A 23,213-nucleotide genomic window follows, 5' to 3' on the forward strand; every position below is an offset into this window, starting at 1 on the left:
TTAAAGACTCCTAAATGATCACTGATGCAGAATTTGTTAAATAAATTATAACATATTCCCACGGAGGAATATTAGACAGCAATTAAAGAATGAGGTAGATTCCCCAACAGGTTTGGTTTACTGAAGACAGAAGGTTACAGCTCACACATTACATATAGAATAATTTCATTTGTTGTGAAAGCTTCAAATTACAAATATGGTTATAAAGATAATACATAATTATGTAAATGCAGAAACAAGGTTGGAAGAATTCAGCGCTTACACTACTTGCCACAATTACTCTGGTGCCACCTTATGGTAATGATGTAGTTTACCATCCACTTATTTCAAATCAGGTGATTGTTGATTATTTTTAATTTAGAAGTTATTTGCTTTGTGCAATATTTTTCTCATGAAGTGAGATTTATAAATTTCTATATACATTCTATATATCTAAATTTTCATATACATTATATCTGTATAATTGAAATTCACATAAAATGTGACCAAACTGCATGCCTGTATTATTAACATTTTTTGCAAAGCAAATATATTAATATTGCACTTATGTAATGAGAAATTAATCAGAATTATATTGATATATTCTCTGCAATATTCTATAAACTATTATTCCTTATTAATATTTTATAAACTAATATTCCTTATTAAGAAAAGTATTAAAACTATTACGTGTGTGCAATATCTTTTAACAAATATTTCAACTGGCTAACATTCCTTTAACCTCATTTTGCTGCATGTGAATAGAGAACTTTGCCTATTATTTTCCTGTGTCAAAAATATCAATGACTTTTCATTACCTGTAGTAATGTGAATATTTTGTATCAAAGCATTTGTTTCATTTATTTTTACATTCTCTGAATTTAGCATAGTGATCAACTCACAGGAGAGGTTTCAATTAATGCGTTTTACTAGGAATGTATCAATTGTGCAGTAGAATTGGGGGACGCTGACTTATTTATGTAATTTGGTCAGCTCTATAATTTTAATTTTCCCAAATATAAAAAATCACACTCACCTGTAACCTTGGCCCTGTTCATGAATCAGGGATCAAAGCTGTGCTATAAGGAGAATTTAAGAAACTGTAGAAAAGAATAGACTTATCTGCATTGCTATTGGCTCTATTCTGAATCTTCAGGATGAAGGCTTCTGCCTGCTATTTAATGTCCAGGAGCAGCATTCCATTTTTTGCTTCTTTATGTTCCATTACTTTAGGAATGGGGTCTTGCCTTGCTCTAGTTCTTTGAGTTATTTCAGAGGGTACTATTTTACCCCTTTTTCCAATTTCTTTTTAGGGTCATTCATCTAGAGGAGGGCTCCACTTAAGTTTAATTGAAGGTCTGCATCTACTCCTGCTGTTACAGTAGCCCAAACTTCTTGAGACTGCACACAGCTTGCCTTCTAGGACATCTTTCATGGTGCCTACTGACTATCTGCCCAGGATGCCTCAGCCTCTTGTCTGTACCTGCTTCGACTGCTTCTGTTTTAAGTTCCTTTCTGTGCCTTTTTTGCTATTTTAGGTATGTCTGGACTTTCGAAGTCTCTGCCAAAATAATCACATTTTAGTATATAAAATCATGTCCATGGCACCCAGAACTGGACATATTGCACCAATGGAGCCTAAGCAGAGTAGGTTATGGTAGCAATTGCTAGTTACCCCTGCTGAAATGAACTTACACTTCTGTTAAGATAACACAAGCATTAAGTATTCATTGTCTATTTCTGCATCTGTATTACACTGTCTCATAACAGGTCTCCTGTGCTTTGATATATTGAAGCTTTCTAAAATCTCATGTTTATTTAATTCATTTAAACATGAATTTACAATTATTATTGATAATAAAATTTATCTTATTAGACATGAGTTACCATCTCTGTCCATAGAAACCATTCAGTTTTATTATGCATGAGATGTTTCAGCCACCCTCCCCATCTTTGTTATTATTTCCAAATTTATGTCTCATGCGTTCCTCCAAGTTATTGATAAAAATAACCACTAGAAAAGAAATATCTAATGGATTAGTGACAAATACAGAGCCTTATAACAGACAACTGAAGATTGGCTGGCACTGATTTTCCAACTGAAGCTATTTGTACTTTGTTATACAATGAGTTAGAAATCAACTTTTGGCTGGGTACAGTGGCTCATGCCTGTAATCCCAGTACTTTGGGAGGCTGAGGCGGTCAGATCACCTGAGGTCGGGAGTTTGAGATCAGCCTGGTAAAACCCCATCTCTACTAAGAATACAAAATTAGCTGGGTGTGGTGGTGTGTGCCTGTAATCCCAACTACTCGGGAGGCTGAGGCAGGAGAATTACTTGAACCCAGGGGGCGGAGGTTGCAGTAAGCCAGGATCACGCCGCTGCACTCCAGCCTGGGCGACAGAATGAGACTCCATCTCAAAAAACAAAACAAAACAAAATCAACTTTTGTATACCACCTGACTTATTTTTCTCCTTTATTATTAAAATACTTAAAAAATGGTCAGGTGCCTTTATAAGTACCTACTCATATTTGTGCTTAATAGGCTACTTGTTATTGAATTACCAACAAAAATCAAACTCCAATAAAGCATCATTTTCTTTTTGACATCTTTCCTCATCCCTGTCTGTTTCATCCTGATTCCAATGCTCTATAAAATGTTTTCATTTCCATATTAATGGACACATTCTAAACTTTCAGTGCTTTTATGCTTCCCCATTTGTCAAAACTGTTTATATCAAATAAGGTCTATCTTCCTATTGCTCTAGAACTATTTCATATGCCCATTGCCAGCAACTTTCAGGAATACTAATACTTATCTGTTTTTATTAAGTTTTCAAATTCATTTTTTAAATTATTAACATTGTGTTCTTTGGTGTATAGATGGATAGAAATACTGTTTCAAACCATGTTTACTGCTTCTCCTTCAAACCATCAGTTTTTATTTTTGCTATTCTTTTTATATCACACCCATTGTTTCTTATACTGTTTTCTGGGATCTTTTTTCCTCAACCCTTCATATATTACCTTAAAGCACAATTAGTTGTATCAGCAATCTTCAGCAAATATCTTAGACCTGTCCCAAAGGATTTACTTCATCCCTTGCTGTTAAACTATTATTTTGTTACCTTAAGCCATGACCTATGAAATTAAATGTTTTCGTTTGATGTCATAAACTGATTTATCCTTTTTCTTTAGTGTCATAACCATCAATCAAGAGAATAATTAAAAACATTGTCTGGAAAATACATTAAAATATGTTCAGTGTTCCTAGTCACTAGGAAAATGCAAAACAAAACCACAATGCAATGAGATATAACTATGCACCTACTAAAACAACATAAAAGATATTGACAATGTCGAGTGCTGGCAAAAATTTGGAGCAACTCTCATACATTATTCATGGAAATGCCAAGCGGTTAGTCATTCCTTATAAAGTTAAAACTATGTATCTTATAACCAAACTATGGTACTTCTGTATAATTATAAAAGAGAAACAAAAACTGACATTCATACAAAAACCCGAATGTGAATGTTTATAGCAGCTTTATCCACAGTAACGCCAGACTGGAAACAACCAAAAAAAGATCCTTCAACTGGTAAATAGATAAAGAAATTGTATATTTATACAATCTACTACTTATAAATAAAAAGGAATACATGCAAGAACATGGATGAATCTCAGATATGTTACATGAAGTGAAAGAAGCCAGACTCCAAAGCCTACACATATTGTATGAGTTTGTTTCTTAGATATTCGGGAAAAAATAAAATTGTCTGGGAAAAAAACAGATCACCAGTTGCCAGTGCTTGGGAGTGGGAACAGGGTTTAACTACAAAGGCGCATGAGGAAATTAGGGGTGGTGATGGAACTGATCTCCATCTTGATTATAGTGAAGGTTATATGACTATGTATTTGTCAAACCTCATAAGCTATCTATCAACATTGGTACATTTAACTAAATGTAAGTTATACCACAAACAAATAAACTCACATCGTTTCAGGTCCCTTAATTTCCTACCTAGGATTTCAAAATCACTAAGAATATTATAGGTCATCATCCCGCCTTTTTTGTTGTCTATAAAACTTATTATTTTACCAAATGTAACTTCCCAAAAGTAATCTCCCTGCCCTTTGATTTCCATTCCATCCCCATTAGCTTTTCTAATTGATGCTCTCATTTTCTCATATCTAGATGATTACAGCAGTCTTAACACCACTTTGCCTGCCTCTAAACAACCCTCGTCCATATAGCTGCGAAATAAGCTTCCCTAATTACAATGGGATATAACTGCACAACTATTAAAATGATAAAATAAAAGATACCAATAGTGTCATCATTGTCTGTTAAAAGTCTCATATTTAAATATTTTTTAATTTTTTAGACAAACTTTTTGGGCAAAGTTAACGTGCCCATGTGTATTTATGTGCACACAGGTAAAACACGGCCCTTTCATAAGTTGCTTAAGGGAGCGTAAACTGATACTCTCTGAAGAGAAACTTGGCAATATTTATCAAATTCTTTTAAAATGTGCATGGGCTTTGCACCAATAATTTTACTTCTTGGATGTTATCTTAAGGAAGTAAGATTAGAGATGTTCACAAAAATTTATTAGTGCAACACTATTTAAAATAGAGAAAAAATTTAAACTGTACAAAAGTCAAAAATCGAATACAAGTTAGATAAATACTTAGAATATGCTGTGGTGTGTTGTTTCTTTCACATTCAAAATAGCTTCATAAAAACATGGTATTCATATGCACATACCAAAATATCAAAAAAGTATAAAATATAACAGAACATAACACTGCTCTATAGGTATATCTTTCACTATCAATTTTTTTTTTTTTTTTTGAGATAGAGTCTCACTCTGCCACCCAAGCTGGAGTGCAGTGGCACGATCTTGGCTCACTGCAACCTCCGTCTCCTGGGTTCAAGCTATTCTCCTGCCTCAGCCTCCCTAGTAGCTGGGATGACAGGCACGTGCCACTACATCCAGCTAATTTTTGTATTTTTATTAGAGATGGGGTTTCACCAGGTTGGCCAGGCTGGTCTCGAACTCTTGGCCTCAAGTGATCTGCCCACCTTAGCCTCCCAAAGTGTTGTGATTACAGTGGTGAGCCACCACTCCCAGCCTCACTAGCAAATTCTTCTAGAACAAAAAATTGCAAAGTTTACTGAGCCAGAGCCTTGCTTTCTAACTTGATCCCACTTAGGACTTAATATTTGTTGAATCAAGTTGAACAATTATGAATCATTATAACTTTCAAATCAAATTCATAATTCTAAAAATAATTCATTTGGGTCCTAAAACAAAAACTGCTTTAAAAAGTTTTAGCACAACATCTTAAGCTAATATGACCATGAATAATAGAAATTATATCTTTATTGTAGCATCCGTCTAGGAAGGTGTTTTACAAAGATCCTCTTGAGGTAAATCTGCAATTTCACATTTTCAAACAAACTTCCTAGTTCAAGTAAATGACTAAATACATGTACACATGGTTGTGTACAAGCAATTTCTTAGTTGACAGTAAAGTCACTGAGTTTAGGTTACATATAAAAGGTAGTGTTGATGTCTCATTATTATTCAGATGATGATTTGGGATATTATGTATTTTTTATAACTTCCAATTTATTTTGGCAGGCCTGGAAAATGCAATCATATGCTAGCGTCCACATCAGATGAACTCATCCTCCTGTCTCTTTTGTTTCTTCTTGATATTCTCTCCCGACTTCTCTCTCTCTAGTTATGCTTTAGAGGTTGCTGTTCCTCTGACTCTGCTCTTATTGAGTCCCCTGGCTCAGTTCACCCACACCCAGAGTTTCCAAACACCATTTTCATGCCAATATCCCTCAAATCTAAATTTCCACCCAAATTTCAAATCTTAACACTTGTTTAAGATTATAAAGTCTGGAAAGTAATTCTGAAAGGAAGGTTGATTAACTGTAAAACAATTGTTTACATTTTTGTAAAAAGTAAAAATATAGGTGTAGTTTAGAACTTTTATCATTCTGGCACAACATGCAATAATTTTTTTTCATTGATTGCTTTATTTCTATAAACACTGTGTCATAATTTCACTGGTAATTTGATTTTAGAGTAAAGACACTTGAGTTTAGGTTTGTTAATATTGATATCAATGGAGTGTCATGTGATATTTTCCCCTAAAACAATGCTGTCAACATAGTCAGAATTAAAAAGTTCAAATTAGGTTTTTATCCTAAAATAATTATTATTTCTTTGGAGAGCCCATTTTAATCTATGTATAGTAAAACTGGCAATTAAAAAGTTAAAGTATGTTTTTCAGACTTCATATGCAGTTAATATATGACACAGCTATTATTTCTATGCTGTGATTTTTGTCAGGATGAAAATATCATGTTCACTTAGATCATTCCATAGCAAATTTACAATCTGTCATTTAATAATCCTGGCACCTTCCTTTTCGTGTTTGATAATAAGTTACAAAATAATACTACTGTGTACAATTTTAAATTCATAATATAGTTAATGACCAGTACAAAAATATATGTTTATTGCATTTAATTTACAGACAAGAATCAAAATTTGTTTCAAATCCTTGGTGTCAAAGAAATCGTCTATTGTTGGGAAACAGCTCCTGTGATTCTTGCTTGGGAAAGAACCCAAGCATATGCAGTAACTGTGTAAATGGAACCTGGAATTCCTTCCCGTTTCCTTTTTCATGTCAGAGCAAATGTTAGAAATTTTGGTTCAGAGAATGCGATCACTAAACATCTGGGTTTCTGACTGTGCGCCTTAGATAGCCTGGCTACTTTACTGAGGACAAGGTGACGGAAAAGGTTGTCAATTTCGTCAGCATTCGCTCTTTAGCTGTCATCATCCTTCCTTATGAAGGGAATCATATGGAAATCTGGGGGAGTCTGTTCTTCTCACAGAGAGCCATGAACAAAAAGGAGTTCATTTACTATTCCCTTCAACACTGGTATGTTTTATTGACACAAACTGGGGAGGCCATCCCCAGCAGACAGGCCTCCTAACCAATTCTGACACAAAGAATATCTTTAAGATAATCTGCAGAAAAGAGTGAACAGAGCAGGCCAGAGACTGCTATATTTAGAAAGGCCTACTTGGAAGGTTTTACCGTTGGTTAGCATCTGGGAACTTGACTTCTCTCCATTCCCTAACTGATAAGTGTCATTTACCATGCCCAGACTCTCTGTACAAACAATATGGCTTATGCTGAATATCTGCTTCCCTTCTGAGAGTCTGGGGTTTTGGTATGTCCTAGGCAGAGGATGCTAATATGACCAACCCCCAGTAGAACTCTTGGGTGCTGAGTATCTGATGGGCGTGTCTGGGCAGAATTAATGTACACATGTTACTAATTTTGTGTATGTGTATGTGGCTAGAAAAAAAGAGCACACAGAAATGCTGTCCATCATGGGAGGGATAAACATAAAAAATGCTGTGCCTAAATTTCCCCAGACTCAGCTTGTATCTTTTTCCTTAGCTGATCCTATTATGAACTTTTTGCCATAATAAACCACAGCTGTGAACACTATAGATGCACCAGATCCTAAGAGCGCTTCTATTGAATTACAAAATACATACTTGCTTTTGGGGGACTTCTAAAACACATCATAAATTCTAAATTGAAGCAGATAGCTTTCAAAATTTAACTGGCTTATATTCAGCCATTTTGTACAGAAGATAACCTATTAGTTATCTTGAGGTATATTTGAAAATATTTTATAATATGGAAAAATCACATAAATAGTAGAAAATCACTTGGAGAAAACCACTTTTTGACATTTATTTTCAGTGCTTATCAATGTACATGTTTTTACACTGTCTTTATATTTTGTATCCTATTCTTTTTGATTTGTCGTTGCATGATAACCATAAGCTAAGTTATAAGCATATGCAGAGTTTGAAACAAAGTGACTTATCAAAGTAATAATAAGTAACAATGAAATGCCATAAGTTTGTAAATTATGTTGATGCATGGAAATATTAAGTGAAAATGTTGAGAAAATAAAAACATATACATTGAATATAGCTAAGAAAATTGCATCGTATAGCAATAACTTAATACACTATCTGCAGATTATATTCTTGATTCTCAAAATAAGCTTGTAAGGTTTTGTATGTTATTCTTATTTTATAAATGAGGAAAGAAAGGTCTAGAAAAATAAATGACTTATTACAAATAAATACATTGCCAGGCAGGACTTGAACCCTGGTGTCCTGATTCCAAGTTCAGGGCTCATTAGTCATCACAATTGCCTCTATGCTGAGTCACAAAATTTAGAAATGTTTTCAATGTGATATAAGGCAGGTAAATATCCACTAGATCCTCATTTTTTCTCTTTTAAATAGCATATATTCACATCTATTATAATTTTTAAAATTACATTTTAAAACACTACCAAATGTTTTATACAAAGTAACCTTTCTTGGGAGTACAGGAATAATTATTAATAAGAGAGGCTTATGAAGGAGGACTAAATTGGTAAACATTAGGGGAAAAGTTGAAATAAAAAGCCAATGGTTTTACAAGCAGGAGGTGCACATGCTCAACAGTGAGCTGCTGACATTGTGTTAAGGCAGGATTCAGCTGCTCTTGGAAGGGCAGGCAGCCAAAAGCTCTCTGCAGGGATAAGTCTGCCAATTGCTGTACAAACAAATCTTCAAAGATGAAATAAAAACCTCTTGGTGTCTATTAGAATATTGTTTAGAAACAAATCAAGTATTTAGCAATTGAACCAGAATAGCTTATCATCAGTGGCCTACTAGGAATCAGAATTAGCATGAATAAATGTAGGAATGGCTCAAAAGGAAGTGGTAGGGATGAGTACTCTGAATTTTGTCCTTCTTTGTCAGGCAAAGGAAAACCTTGTGACTATTTGATGGTGACTTTCAATAAGTACCCACTGGCCATGTCCCAGAAAAGCCAAACTGAAAAGTAGCACCTCTACTTCCTCATGTGCAGAAACAAATTATCAGTATTTGGGTCTTCAAGAAAAGAGACTCCCTAAAAATATCAGCTCTGGCCATATGGAATATTCAGATATGGCCAGACTGAAAAACATATGACGCATGAAACAGAAACAGAAAGAAGAGAAAGGCATGTGAACACACGCTACAATCTCTCTGAGCATGTGGTTGAGGACTGAGCCCTGAGTCTAGCTGGCCAGAAGCCAAGCTCTATCACTTACTAGTTAAATTACCTTAGGCAGGATACTTGAGTTAATGTCTCCGAGGGTCAGTTTACTCATCTTCAGAATAAATAATAATACTTACCTCACAGGTATTGTTAAATGAAGTTATGAATATTGGGAATTTTCACAGTGTCTAACATACAGTAAATATTAATGAATGCTAACTAATGTCATATTATTACAGTATTAATATTATCAGGCTTCAAAGTAAGTTATCAGTTATTAAAATTAGGATTAAGACACTGTTTCTATTCCTTTTTTTTCTATATACTGTACTTATTTTGCAAATGATGGCAGCTATAATCTGAATAATATGACTCTGAGATTCATAAGATGATGATAAACTATCTTCTGGCTTTAGTTATGTGGGAGACCAATGTGCCTGTATAATACCTATATAATATCAAAGGTGAAATGAAACAGCCAAATTTAAGCAGTGTGTCCCACTCCTGGTATAAAACAGGGTATCAAAAGTAGTAGTTTATTCTGCAATTGTTTGATTCTTACAAGAGAACTTAGCCTGAGTTCATTGATTTCATGATCTTTCATAGCCCTTGCCTGCTGAGCTGCCCAGTGAGTGACATCTGTTCTATGACCCATGGAAGTCTGGCTGGCTTAATGGGCATGCAAACCTATGCACCCACTTAAAAGGGTCCCATACATTTTGTTGCTGGCCCGGTCTGGCATAAAATGAATATTTACCTTGCACATGGGAATTAGGCCTTTATTACCTTGACATCATTATTGGTATCTTCACTTAAAATAAAGAACTTTTATTTAATAGTTATTTTTGGTAGACAGGAACATAGAAAGTTCTATTCTCAGTAAATAAAGGAACAGGAAGCAATGTTATCAAAGCCTTATTGGAAAAGAAAAATCAAAACTGAGTTATTTCTTATTATTAGCTTATTAAGCTCAATATTGAGTCAATCACAAGTATCTAGATACAATTTTTATAAGGTCCTAACATGGATTCATTATATTATCAAAGTTTGAAAGTTCTTATGTTCTATAAATGTTTTTGCCTCAATTTATTTGAGGCTATTTCAATTTTATACTTACTACGAAAATAGCATATATGTATGTTTAAAAAATGGCATAGCTTGCCTGATGTATGGTCACACATGCTGTATAGCTAATTGAAGATCATGATAAAGTGTCCACGTGAAGACCAAGAATAGAAGTAGTATGAAAAAACAACTCCTTATATTTCCCAAAATTGTTAATGTAAGAACATCTTAGTTACTGTCTTTCTCTGGGAAACGTATAAGTCTAAATAGTTTGTTCTATGTTCCTACAGAAGTAAAATTAGTTCTATTAGTTCAGATTAATCTGGGGGAGTCATAAATAAATATACTAATTTAAATAATGGAGAGAATTCAACTCTTATTGTTATTTTTAATATTATCAAAACATACATTAAATAAGAGTCATATTATGTTAGAATAATGGTCATCCTTTGTAATGAAAAAGCAATAAAGTACAAAATTCATACAAATGGGCTATAATTTAACAACAGACTCATATGAGAAAAATACAGCCATTTCTTTTTGTAAGAATGAATAGCCATTCTTATTGTGAAAAGATTATTCAATATTACTTATATGACAACCATATTCATAAAACACTTATTTCATACAGAGGTACTATTATGCAATTTATATGCACCACACAATTCCTCTTTCTTCCAAAATACATGCTTCTTCTTTGGTGTTTAGAACATCTGTTAATGGTACCACTATTCTGTCATTTCCCAAATTCAAAACATGGGAAAAGTCTAGGTCTCTCTCTTTTCCAAGTGTCATGCATTAAGGCTGTGAACAGATCGTGGTTTTTTTTACAGTGATGCAGTCTTCAGCATATCCCTACTAAGCACCTCAGCGAATCACCTATTGCAATCTCATCACCTAAAAGGAAGAAACTAAGGCCTAGAGAGGTGAACGTTTTACCTAGTGCTATTAACTAACACAGAAACTTACTAATACAGCTAGGATCAGAGTCAAGATTTGATGTTCCTCAAATCATTTTTCTTGACACTCTCCCTCTGTTTCTGTTTATGGGAGCTTTTCAACATTTCTCACATCTGCCTTAGAGCTTCCTCTATGCCTCTTGCCAATATTCATTCAGTAACATCCCTAATATCACCTCTGCAATCACACTATACACTATTGCTAGCTTCATGCTTTTGAGTTGCAGCTCTTACCACAACCAATCCACTGATACAAATTTTCAGACACCTACTCTTTACAAAATCATGTCTAAGCACTTAGCTTGGCATTGATGACCTTCTATGATTTACCCAAATCTATTTCCTGGACATTCATTGTCAGATCATCATTGAACAGATATTTACTGAGTTCCTATTGCATATCAAAATGAGCAAGTCTGGTCTATCAAAGATCTCCTTGCTTAACAGCTTTGTTTAATTACTTGTACAAAGCAAATTGTTCTATAGGAGCAAATTTAATTATTTTATAGAGGGCTAGTCAGAAAAATTTTAGAAACTTATAGCCAAATATACACTAGAAATATTTGTTTTGTATTGATGCCTAAAATACTGTAAGATAGATTCAGATTTAAATGTCAGTCATCTTCACAACTTGACTATCTACCCAAGTTCAGGTATGTTGTTTTATATTTAATGGTCTTGCTCAACTGTACAGATCTATTAAATATCATTTAAGTAAAAAGAGAGATTAAAAGTTACTTTTCAGTAACAGCTTACCAGGATATATTACGTTGTCTGTGTTTCTTTGAGTCCGGCCTATCAGGACAGTAGTAAGATTTACCGTTGGTTTCTTAAGCATATTAATTTTCTTCGGCAATGATTTTACTTGCTTCTTAGACTTGACAACATTTGCCACACTACCAGGCAACGATTGATCTATACAACAAGTTAAATTAGAGAGGACAGCTTGAGTTTTTATTTGAATTATTGGTTCCACAAATTCTGTCAGACCTTTCTGAAGAAGTTGAATATCTGGCAGGGAACGTTTTATCCACTTAGGTATGGTAGCATTCAGCTCTGACACACTTGTAGAAGCGTTGTGACACATTGTTAAAACTTCATGGAGAGTTTTGTTAAGCAAAAAGAAGTTACTTGAAAGATGGATGGATTTTGCTTCCAATGCCTTAAATCTAGAATTCAATACTTGCAGTTGAAGAGCCTGATCTCTCTCATTTGTAACCACATTGCCTTTTTTAAGTGAAATATAATAAGGTATGAGCGTCTGGGTAACTTTAGACTCAATGTCTTGCAACCGAGTTTCCAAATTTTTGGAAATCTTGGTGGCGAACAGCATTTTTTCTTCCAAATGACTCATATTCTGCTGGTATTTTCTCACTTGGGAAGTGGTTTCATTGAACATTTGAAACATCTTTTGGAAGTTGGACTGATTTAGTTTCTCATCTCTAGGAATACCTGCAAGGGTCTTGGCAACTTGCAAAACAAAGTTGTATCTCTGATTGTCATTGATCAAAATCTGAATAGAATCATTCAGACGTTGGAACTGAGGAATAAATGTCAAAATAGTTTCCATATCGGAGGTACATTTATGATGGACCTCATGATTATCTTTAATAGTACTTAAAGTCTCTTTTAGGGCATAGTTATCTTGAATGAAATCAATAGCATTATTTACAATAGTCATTGTCTTATTCAGGCCATCTTCCATTTCTAAGGCATATTCATTGATACGTCTTTCTAAGGTATCATCACGACTCTGTACTTCATTTCTAAGTAAGTTGTGTCTTTTTGTAAGTTCTTTGATAATAAAATTTAGACTATTGACAGCACTAGTCAGATTTTCTATCTTTTTCCTTGTCACTATTGCTTCCTTTGGTTGTTCATATGTCATTGTCTGTCTGAGTGATGCTCCCTGCTCAAGCAAGGGTTGAAGGATCTCCATATCATAAGTCAAATCATTTAGTTGCTCACTCATTTGATCCATCTTATTGTCCATTGGAAACAGAACTTCAGCCAATGTTTGGTTTAACACATGTAAATTCTCTTCTGTGTCCTTAAGTTGAAATTTAAAATCATTTCTGCATTTGGATAACATGTCTTCACATTCACCTCTGAGAGACTCTTTCTCCATCTCTAAAGAGATGGTGAGATTGTTAATCTTGCTTTCTTGAATGTGCAAATCTTCAAACAGTTGCAGCATCATCAAACTCTGCTTCTTTATATTCTCATGTAAAGTAGACATGTATTCAGTGACATTATTGCTAAGTGACTCAACGGCTGGAACATTCTTCTGGTCTGATACCTGTTCAGTGGATAAAAGCTGCTCATGTACTTCCTTCAATTGAGAAAGAGTTTTATTGAGGGATTCATAATACAGAATGCTTCTTGAGTGTTCCTGTTCTAGAGCACCTTCTAAATGAGTCTGCTTTACTTCTAGTTCTTTAATAGGCTTCTCACATGTAACAGTCATTTCTTGCCTTACATTCACAATGTGATTCCTTAGATCTACTATATCAGTCAAAGTGGGCCGATCGTCTTGCATTAAAACAGACTTTTGCTGGGCTGCTATTGAAACCACAGATTCATTAACTTTTTTAATTATTTGCCTGGTGCTTTCAAGGTCCTCTGATAGACTTGATACAGTCTTGAAGAGCTGTGCTATGGTGTCTTGCATGTCATTTTGAAACATTTTAAATTGTTCTCTTACTATGTCTCTTACCAGTACATTAATGCTTTTGGATTTTAGATCTAGAGAAAGAAACAATAAATAATACATAATTTTCATTATATGAGACTTTAAGCATCTCTAAAAAGATTAAAAAGTTTGAAATTAAACATTAATAACATGTAATAATAAAAATACCACTTAACTACATTTACTTATAAAATTTTAAAAATTACTATAACTTACAAAAGGTGATCAATTCCTTAAATAATAAATCTGAGAGGAGATATCACTTGCAAAACATACTAGAACATAATAAAACCATAAAACTAAGGTCCTTTGGATGAAAGACATGAGGGAACTACTACTGACTTCAGTAATACACTGTTGTGTGTAATAATTTTAGGTCTAGTTTTAGTTTTGTATGAAAATAAATGGCTTTGGGCTTTCTGCTTTAGTAAATAATACCTGGTGTTAGCTCATGACTGTGTTATTAGGTTTCTAGTAATGAAGTTTCAGAGCTTATGCTTTGAGCTTATAAAAGCTAATAAATTGACTTCTGGGGAAACTCTTAATGATATTCTCAAATGAGGAAAAAATGAAGTAATATTCATAAGATTTAATACTGGTTTATAATAACAATAAAATAATAATAATGAAGCTTGGGAATTTCAACATTAAGTCTTCCTCCAATGAAAATAGGAATTCAAGATACACCTGACATATTATTATAGTATGACATTAATTTTTAACAAAAAGAGAAGAGAAAACTTGCAAGTAATGAAACACATAGTACTGTCTCAAATATTAGAAAACATGGATTAATAGTAAGACATGATTGCAGTAGTCTCTAAATGTAGCATGAAAAAAAAGGAACAGGAAAAGTATACTGGACTATTCACAGTTATTAATATTCATAACTATTTAGAATAGAAAATGACTGTTTAAAATATAAAAAAACTTGCATACAAATACAGAAAACAGAAAAAAATACATATACTAGAGATATATTTATAATATCTAGTGATGAAGTACACATAAATGGAAGATATGTCCATTCACATTCAAAATATAATTAATATGGCTTGGCTGTGTCCCCACCCAAATCTCATCTTGAATCTTACTTCCCATAATCCCCACATGTTGTGAGAGGGACCCAGTGGAAGGTAATTGAATCATGGGGGTGGGTTTTTCCCATGCTATTCTCAAGATAGTGAGTTCTCACAAGATCTGATGGTTTTATAAAGGGCAGTTCCCCTGCACACACCCTCTTGCTTGCTGCCATGTAACACATGGCTTTGCTCTTTCTTCGCCTTCTGCCACGATCGTGAAGCTCCTCTAGCTATATGGAACTGTGAGTCCATTAAACCTCTTTTTTTTTTTTATAAATTACCCAGTCTTGGGTATTTCTTCATAGCAGTATAAAAATGGATTAATATAGTTGTTACCAGTAGAGTGGGGAATGGTTATCAGTAGAGTGAGGTACTGCTATTAAGACACCTGAAAATGTGGAAGCGACTTTGGAACTGGGTAACGGGCAGAGGTGGGAATAGTTTGGAGGGCTCAGAAGAAGACAGGAATATGTCAGAAAATTTGGAGCTTCCTGGAGACTTGTTGAATGGTTTTGACCAAAAAGTCCAGGCTAGGTGGTCTCAGATGGAGATGAGGAACATATTGGGAATTGGAGCAAAGGTGATTCTTGATATGCTTTAGCAAAGACACTGGTGATATTTTGCCCCTGCCCTAGAGATCTGTGGAACTTTGAACTTGAGAGAAATGATTTAAGATATCTGGCAGAAGAAATATCTAAGCAGCAGAGTTCAAGAAGTCACTTGGGTGCTCTTTTCAGTTTTATTAATTCGCAAATATATGGCTTGGAATTGGAGCTTATGTTTAAAAGGGAAGCAGAGCATAAAAGTTCAAAACTTTGCAGCCTGATGATGAACTAGAAAAGAAAAAAAAAAAATTTTCTGAGGAGAAATTCAAGCTGGTGGCAGAAATTTGCATAAGTAACAAGGAGCCAAATGTTAATTGCCAAGACAATGGAGAAAATGCCTTCAGGACATGTCAGAGTTTTCAAAGCAGTGCCTCCCATCACAAGTCGAGAAGCCTAGGAGGAAAAAATGGTTTCATGGGGACCTTGCTCCATTGTGCTGTTTCAGGACTTGGTGCTCTGTGTCCCAGCCACGGCTAAAAGGGACCAATGCATAGCTCAGGCCATTGCTTCAGAGGGTGCAAGCCCCAAGCCTTGCTGGCTTACATGTGGTATTGGGCTTTCAGATGCACGAAAGTCAAGATTTGAGGTTTGAGAACCTCCACCTAGATTTCAAAGGATGTATAGAAACACATGGATATCCTGGCAGAGGTCTGCTTTAGGGCAGAGCCTTTATAGAGAACCTCTGCTAGGGTGGTGCAGAAGGGAAATGTGGGGTGGGACCCCCCCAAACAGAGTATCTACTTGGGCACTACCTAGTGGAGCTGTGAGAGGAGGGCCACTGTCCTGCAGACCCCAGAATGGTAGATTCACTGACAGCTTGCACTGTGCATGAGGAAAAGCCACAGACACTCAACATCAGCCCATGGAAGCAGCTGGGAGAGAGGCTGTACCCTGTAAAGCCATGGGGTGGAGCTGCCCACTACCATGGGGACCCACCTCTTCCATCAGTGTGTGACTTGGATATGAGATATGGAGTCAAAGGAGATCATTTCAGAGCTTTAAGATTTGACTGCTCCACTGGATTTCGGACTTGCATAAGGCCTGTAGCCCCTTTGTTTTGGCCAATTTCTCCCATTTAGAATGGGTGTATTTACCCAATGCCTGTGCCCGCATTATATCTAGGAAGTAACTAACTTCCTTTTGATTTTACAGGTTCATAGGCAGAAGGAACGTGCCTTGTCTCAGATGAGGCTTTGGACTGTGGACTTTTGAGTTAATGCTGAAATGAATGAAGACTTTGGGGGACTGTTGGGAAGGCATGATGGTTTTGAAATGTGAGGACATGAGATTTGGAAGGGGCCAGGGATGGGAAAATATGGTTTGGCGTTGTCCCAACCCAAATCTCATCTTGAATTGTTGCTTCCATAATACCCATATGTCATGGGAGGGATCCATTGGGAGAAAATTGAATCATGGGGAGGGGTTTATCCCATACTGTTTTCATGATAGTGAATAAGTCTCACAAGATCTGATGGTTTTATATAGGGCAGTTCCCCTGCACATGCTCTCTTGCCTGCCACCATGTAAGGTGTGGCTTTGCTCCTTCTCACCTTCTGCCTTGATTGTGAGGCCTCCCCAGCCACGTGGAACCAAGTCCATTAAACCTCTTTTTCTATATAAATTACTCTCTCTCAGGTTTTTTTTTTTTTTTTGTAGCAATATGAAAATGGACTAACACCATAATCAATGACTATAATGTAAAATACAACATAATGCAAAGCATTTTAGACAGGAAAGTCTGTACAATGGGATATTGCCATCAGTCAGGGCTACTAGGTAGTCTATTAAAGAAAGATCATCCTAGGATTAAAAGAATAGGCTCTACATGTCTCTATTTTGTAAGTAAGTTTTAAAAAGCACTTAACATACATGAGGGACTTACATAAAATATGTGAAAGAGTGATTATTAAAATATAATGATGTTTGAGCATTTTGATATTGACAACTTTGTACAAAAACAAAGCTGTAAATATTACAATTTAGATGGATAAACGTTTCTCTGGAAATCCTACATCATAAAGATTAGTGTTGCCAGATGAAAAAAAAAATGGAAAAGATATTTTACTTTACTTTTTATAAACTTAGTGGAAACTAAAGTAAGTTTAAAAGTCCAAAGATCAATTTGTATGTAATTGAAAAAAGAAAACAAAACATGAAATATGGAATAGTAATCAATGACCACAGCCTTAAAGTACTAAGAAAAGGCTAAATGAATTAGAAAAGACTAGCCACAATTAAGATAAATTATGCAGAAATAGTCCTAGCATTTGTATCAAATAACATGGATAATCACACCAGAAAGGCTTTAAAATATTTTTATCTTCTAAATTTTGCTTAGCATTTAACCAGTCACCCATTTATTAAATAAATATTCATGAAGTACATTCTATATGCTATACAGAGAAAGTAAAATTTAGAAAATTAGACTTCTGGTCTTAAAAAAGAATATGTAAGTATCATTGAGTGTAAGGTACTATTCAATAGTAATATTAATATTACTCTTTCTATAAGAACATTTAGTCATTTCCCATTAGTTAAAAATGACTCTAATTCTCCTGACATCAAAAACTTGGTGAAATATAATAAAACATTTAAGGTTCAGATTAGACCTTCTTTGACTTTATAACCTTACAATTTTTCAAAATTTAAAAGAAATAAAAAAATTTAAGCTTTATTGACTTTATTGTGAACAATTACAATAAATGTTTAACTTCAGCAAACAAAAAACTACATGATCTGAAAGCCATAATAAGAATAACAATAAGCAAAAACGCTGCAGATAGATAAAACTCAGTACAAAAGCTTGATCAATATAATTAGGAAAAAAAATGAAAATGAATAATATAAATTAGCTATTATGCTTTAACACTTTTTTGGAAAAATACATTGAAGAGAGTGCAAAATCACAGCAATGTCTGAAAAGACATTAAACAGATTATTAGCTTAAAAATGTGTTTTGGGATAAGAAGCTTTTCAGATGACATTTCTACAATTTGTTACTAAACAAGCATCTGTGCAAGAATCTGATTTTGCAAGAACATATCAAGGTGCTTTATGTTAATATTTGAGTGGGCATATCGTTTTAATTCTATTTGATTCTGTTTCCTGTGACTGATATGCTTCCACTTTCTTAAAAGCGCATATTACATTTGGTGACTTACCAGATATATTTGGTATCAGATACCTTCGCATGCCCCTTCTGTGACTGTGAATGTATGGCCTTTTAATAACATTTAGGTGCCTCTTAAGGTATCCACCTCCTCTTAAGGAGTTGAGACATTTGATTTTCAACAGTTTCTATGGCTACTGTCAGATTAAGCAGTGTTTTTCACCTTGGATGTAAAATAAACAAGGGAAGAAGCTGTGGTTTCGCTAGGCAAGCACAGCACCTTGCAGGTGGGTTTAGTTTTTGTTTCCTGTAAGAATATTCATTAACTTCAAGCCCTCTGGTTCTTATAATTAATGACTGTGCTCAGTATACAATTAATTCCTCTTATTGAGGAGGGAGTTTCATTATTAACGCTGTTGCTGTGAGTGTGTGATTTTTCTCCTGTGTCAGTGCCAGAATCTTTGTAGTAGGCTGGTAGGTCACAAAAAACAGGTGACAGGCTAATTCTCTTAGCTCATGAGAACCAACTCTTGCTAAACAAATCTCATTCAGATGGTTATAGTCAATTACATACTGTTTCTATTTGACTTCTTTCTCATGCTGTCACGTCAGGGGGAAAAATATTTCCTTCTCATGCTTAGCATTGGTAAGGTTGGGTCATATCAGATACGTAGGACAAGGTCTCTCTTTTAGTGGCTGAGTAGCAGCAATTATTTATATGATTAAAAAATCATAATTGTTGTTGAGTTATGTAAGTGTCTGTACTGGTAGATGATATATTAAATATCCACCTATTTGTCTTTTTTAAATCTGAGAACCACAATAGAGAAAAGATAACTTGTGAATCATAAAAATTGGGTTGTACACTGAGTTTTTTAATTAATAAAGCAAAGGGAAAAAACCCAGTAATCCTGAAACTTGCAAACAGACAAGTTTCATACAATAAACCCATTTGGGACACTCCCAGGAACCAAACTAACTGCATGCCTAGAACATCCTTGCCCTACCTGAAACCCTTTTGCCTGGTTAACATCGAGATGGTTTCTCCTTCTAGATGCTTTCCCTGGTCCCCTTAGATTGAATTTGTTGCAAGTGTCAAGTAGTCCCATTGTATCCTGTGTATAACACTTTCATAGCAATTACTCACTATACATAAATCTCTGTGGCAGGCAGAATAAGACACACCCATTTCCCCCAAGGTGTCCATATGCTAATTCCCCATATCTGTGAATATGTATCTTACATGGCAAAAGGGACTTGGCAAATGTGATTAAAGTTAAGTGCCTTGAGATAGGGAGATTTTTCTAATTATCCAGGTAGGTCCAATGGAGTTACATGGTCAGAAAGATGCAGAGAGAACTCAACACAATGTAGCTGGCTTTAAAGATGGAGGACTATGAGTCAAGAAATGCAGTGGCTTCTAGAAGCTGGGAATGGACCTCAGTTTACAGACATCAAGAAAACAGGGACCTCAGTCCTACAACTGCAAGAAAATGAGTTCTGCCAACAACTTGGATTAGCAGAACATGGATTATCCTGTAGAGCCTCCAGAAAGAAACATAGCCTGCTTTTAAGCCCACTGTTTTAAGAGCACAAAATTCAGGCAAAGCCTATTCACATATATAAATTTTTTTTAATATTAATAATAACTGGAATGTTTTAGGATATATTTAGTAGATTTTACACCATAACCTAGAAAATTTTGGGGCTAACGATCCACTTCAGATTAGTATTGAGTCAAACAGGCATCTAGCGGTCTTGATCCCCTAAATGTATCTTTATTCTTGAAGTGGATAACACAATTGAAGTAAATTAATATGACTCGCGTTAACTAAAAATGAATATAAGTAAGGCTATAATTAGATGCATTATGTTTATCAACCAAATGGAATATTCAAAGACTTCAGTATATATAATAAAATGTAGATATTTCAAATTATTTCAGAATTTTAGTGATTTTATATCTCATTCAAAAAATATCTTTCTTAGGTTTCCATACCACCCAGACTAAAGCAAAGATCTCGAAGTGATGTAAGAAAAGAAAAATGAATCATTTGCTTCCTGTGTTACTGAATGAATAATTTATTTTATTTTATTTTTACCTTTTAGAAGAGATTGAAATTCTCTGCCTTTATCTTCATTGACTTTTCCTTCTAGGGAAGAGCAAGTGTTCCTTATGTCATTCACAGTCAAAGAAATATTGTCAATCTTGTTCTGCAGAAGTGTCAGTTTCTTTGCCTGGTAGTTTACCTGGTCAGTCATTTTTCGCATCACTTCTGCATATAGAAGAAGAGAAAATTGAGACCATTTAAAAATATATTTTGACCCATAGTTTGTATCATATAATGGAGAAAAACTAAAACCCCCTTTCTTCTATCATCTGGAGCACAACAAGGATGCTCACTTTCACCACTGTTTTTCAACAAAGCACTAGAAGCTCTAGCTAGAGCAATCAGACAAGACAAAGAAATAAAGGGCATTCAAATTAGAAAGGAAGGGGTCAAAGCATCCTTGTTTGCAGATGATATGACCTTATATTTGGAAAAACCTGAAGACTCCACCAAAAAACTATTAGAATGGATAAATGAATTCAGTAAAATTGCAGGATACAAAACCAACATATGAAACTCAGTAGCATTTTTATATGCCAACAGTGAATAATCTGAGAAAGAAAAAAAAGTAATCTCATTTACAGTAGCCACACACAAAGTTAAATACATAAGAATTCAATTAACCAAAGAAGTGGAAGATCACTATAATGAAAACTATAAAACACTAATGAAAGAAATTGAAGATATGTCATGTTCATGGATAGGAAGAATAAATATTGTTAAAATGTCCTTACTATCCAAAGCAACCTACAGATTCAATGCAATCCCTATCAAAACACTGATGACATTCTTCACAGAAATACAAAAAAAAAAAAAAAAAAAATCCTAAAATTTATATGGAACAACAAAAGACCCAGAATAACCAAAGTTTACCTAAGCAAAAAGAACAACTGAAGGAACAACTGGAGGAATCATATTACCTGACTTCAAATTATAATACAGAACTATAGTAACCAAAACAGCATGGTACTGGAATAAAAACAGACAAATAGACCAATGGAATAGAACAGAGAACCCAGAAACAAATCCACATATCTACAGTGAGCTCATTTTCAACAAAGGTGCCAAGAACAAACACTGGGGAAAAGACAATCTCTTTAATAAATGGTGCTGGGGAAATTGGATGTCCACATGCAGAAGAATGACTCTAGACCTCTATCTCTTGCCATGCACAAAAATAAAATAAAAAAGGATTAACTATTTAAGCCTAAGACCTCAAAACATGAAACTCCTACAAGAAAACATTGGAGAAAGTCTCTAAGACATTGGTCTGGGCAAACATTTCTTGAGTAATACCCCACAACCACAGATGCTCAAAGTAAAAATGGACAAATGGGATCACATCAAGTTTAAAAGCTTCTGCACAGCAAAGGAAACAACCAACAGAGTCAAGACACAACCCACAGAATGAGAGAAAATCCTTGCAAACCACCCATCTGACAAGGGACTAAATAATCAACATATATATGAAGGTCAAACAACCCTATAGGAAAACATCTGATAATCCAATCAAAAAATGGGCAAAAGATTTGAATAGACATTTTCAAAAGAAGACACACAAATGGCAAACAGGCATATAAAAAGGTGCTTAGCATAACTGATCATCAGAGAAACTCAAACCAAAACTACTATGAGATATCATCTCACCTCAGTTAAAATGACTTATATCCAAAAGATAGGAAATAACAAATGCTGACCAGGATGTGGAGAAAAGGGAACTGCCATACCCTGTTGGTAGGAATGTAAATTAGTACAACCATTATGGAGAACAGTTTGGAGGTTCCTCAAAAACTAAAAAGAGAGATACCACATGATCTAGCAATCCCACTGCTAGGTAAATACACAAAAGAAAGGAAATCAGTATATCCAAGAGGTATCCACACTCTCATGTATATTGCAGCACTATTCGCAGCAATAGCCAAGATATGGAAGAAATATACGTGACCATCAACAGATGAATAGATAAAGAAAATGTGGTATATATGCACAATGGAGTATTACTCAGCCATAAAAAACAAAGCAACAACATGGATGCAACTGGAGATCATTATGCTAAGGGAAATAAGCCAGGAACAGAAAGACAAATATCACATGTTCTCACATATTTGTGGGATCTAAACATCAAAACAATTGAACTCAAGGAGATAGAGAGTAGAAGGATGGTTATCAGAGACTGGGAAGGATAATGGCTGATTGGAGTGAGGTGGAATGGTTCATCTCCCAGGTGCAAGCGATTCCCCTGCCTCAGCCTCCCAAGTAGCTGGGACTACAGGTGTGTGCCACCACATGTGGCTAATTTAGTAGAGACGGGATTTCACCATGTTGGCCAGGATGTTCTTGATCTCCTGACCTTGTAATCCACCCGCCTTGGCCTCCCAAAGTGCTGAGATTACAGGCGTGAGCCACCACACCCAGCCTAAAACCATTTAAATGTTTAATTAAAAATTAAATATGTGT

The 23,213-nt window shown here is 34.9% G+C and overlaps 1 protein-coding gene across 2 annotated transcripts in view; it reads right to left on the bottom strand.

The window, feature by feature from the left end:
• The window catches only part of MMRN1 (multimerin 1), a 97,006-nt gene that overhangs the window by 4,360 nt on the left and 69,433 nt on the right, over positions 1 to 23,213 (bottom strand). For both annotated transcript variants that reach the window (XM_011992178.1, XM_011992179.1), the window contains 2 exons: positions 20,748 to 20,921; positions 11,914 to 13,902 (listed from right to left, as the gene is read on the bottom strand). In XM_011992178.1, the coding sequence (XP_011847568.1) occupies positions 11,914 to 13,902; positions 20,748 to 20,921 (2,163 nt within the window). The remainder of the gene's footprint in view (positions 1 to 11,913; positions 13,903 to 20,747; positions 20,922 to 23,213) is intronic.

This window comes from Mandrillus leucophaeus, unplaced genomic scaffold, assembly GCF_000951045.1.
Source record: "Mandrillus leucophaeus isolate KB7577 unplaced genomic scaffold, Mleu.le_1.0 Scaffold406, whole genome shotgun sequence".
In the NCBI taxonomy this organism is placed as follows: domain Eukaryota; kingdom Metazoa; phylum Chordata; class Mammalia; order Primates; family Cercopithecidae; genus Mandrillus; species Mandrillus leucophaeus.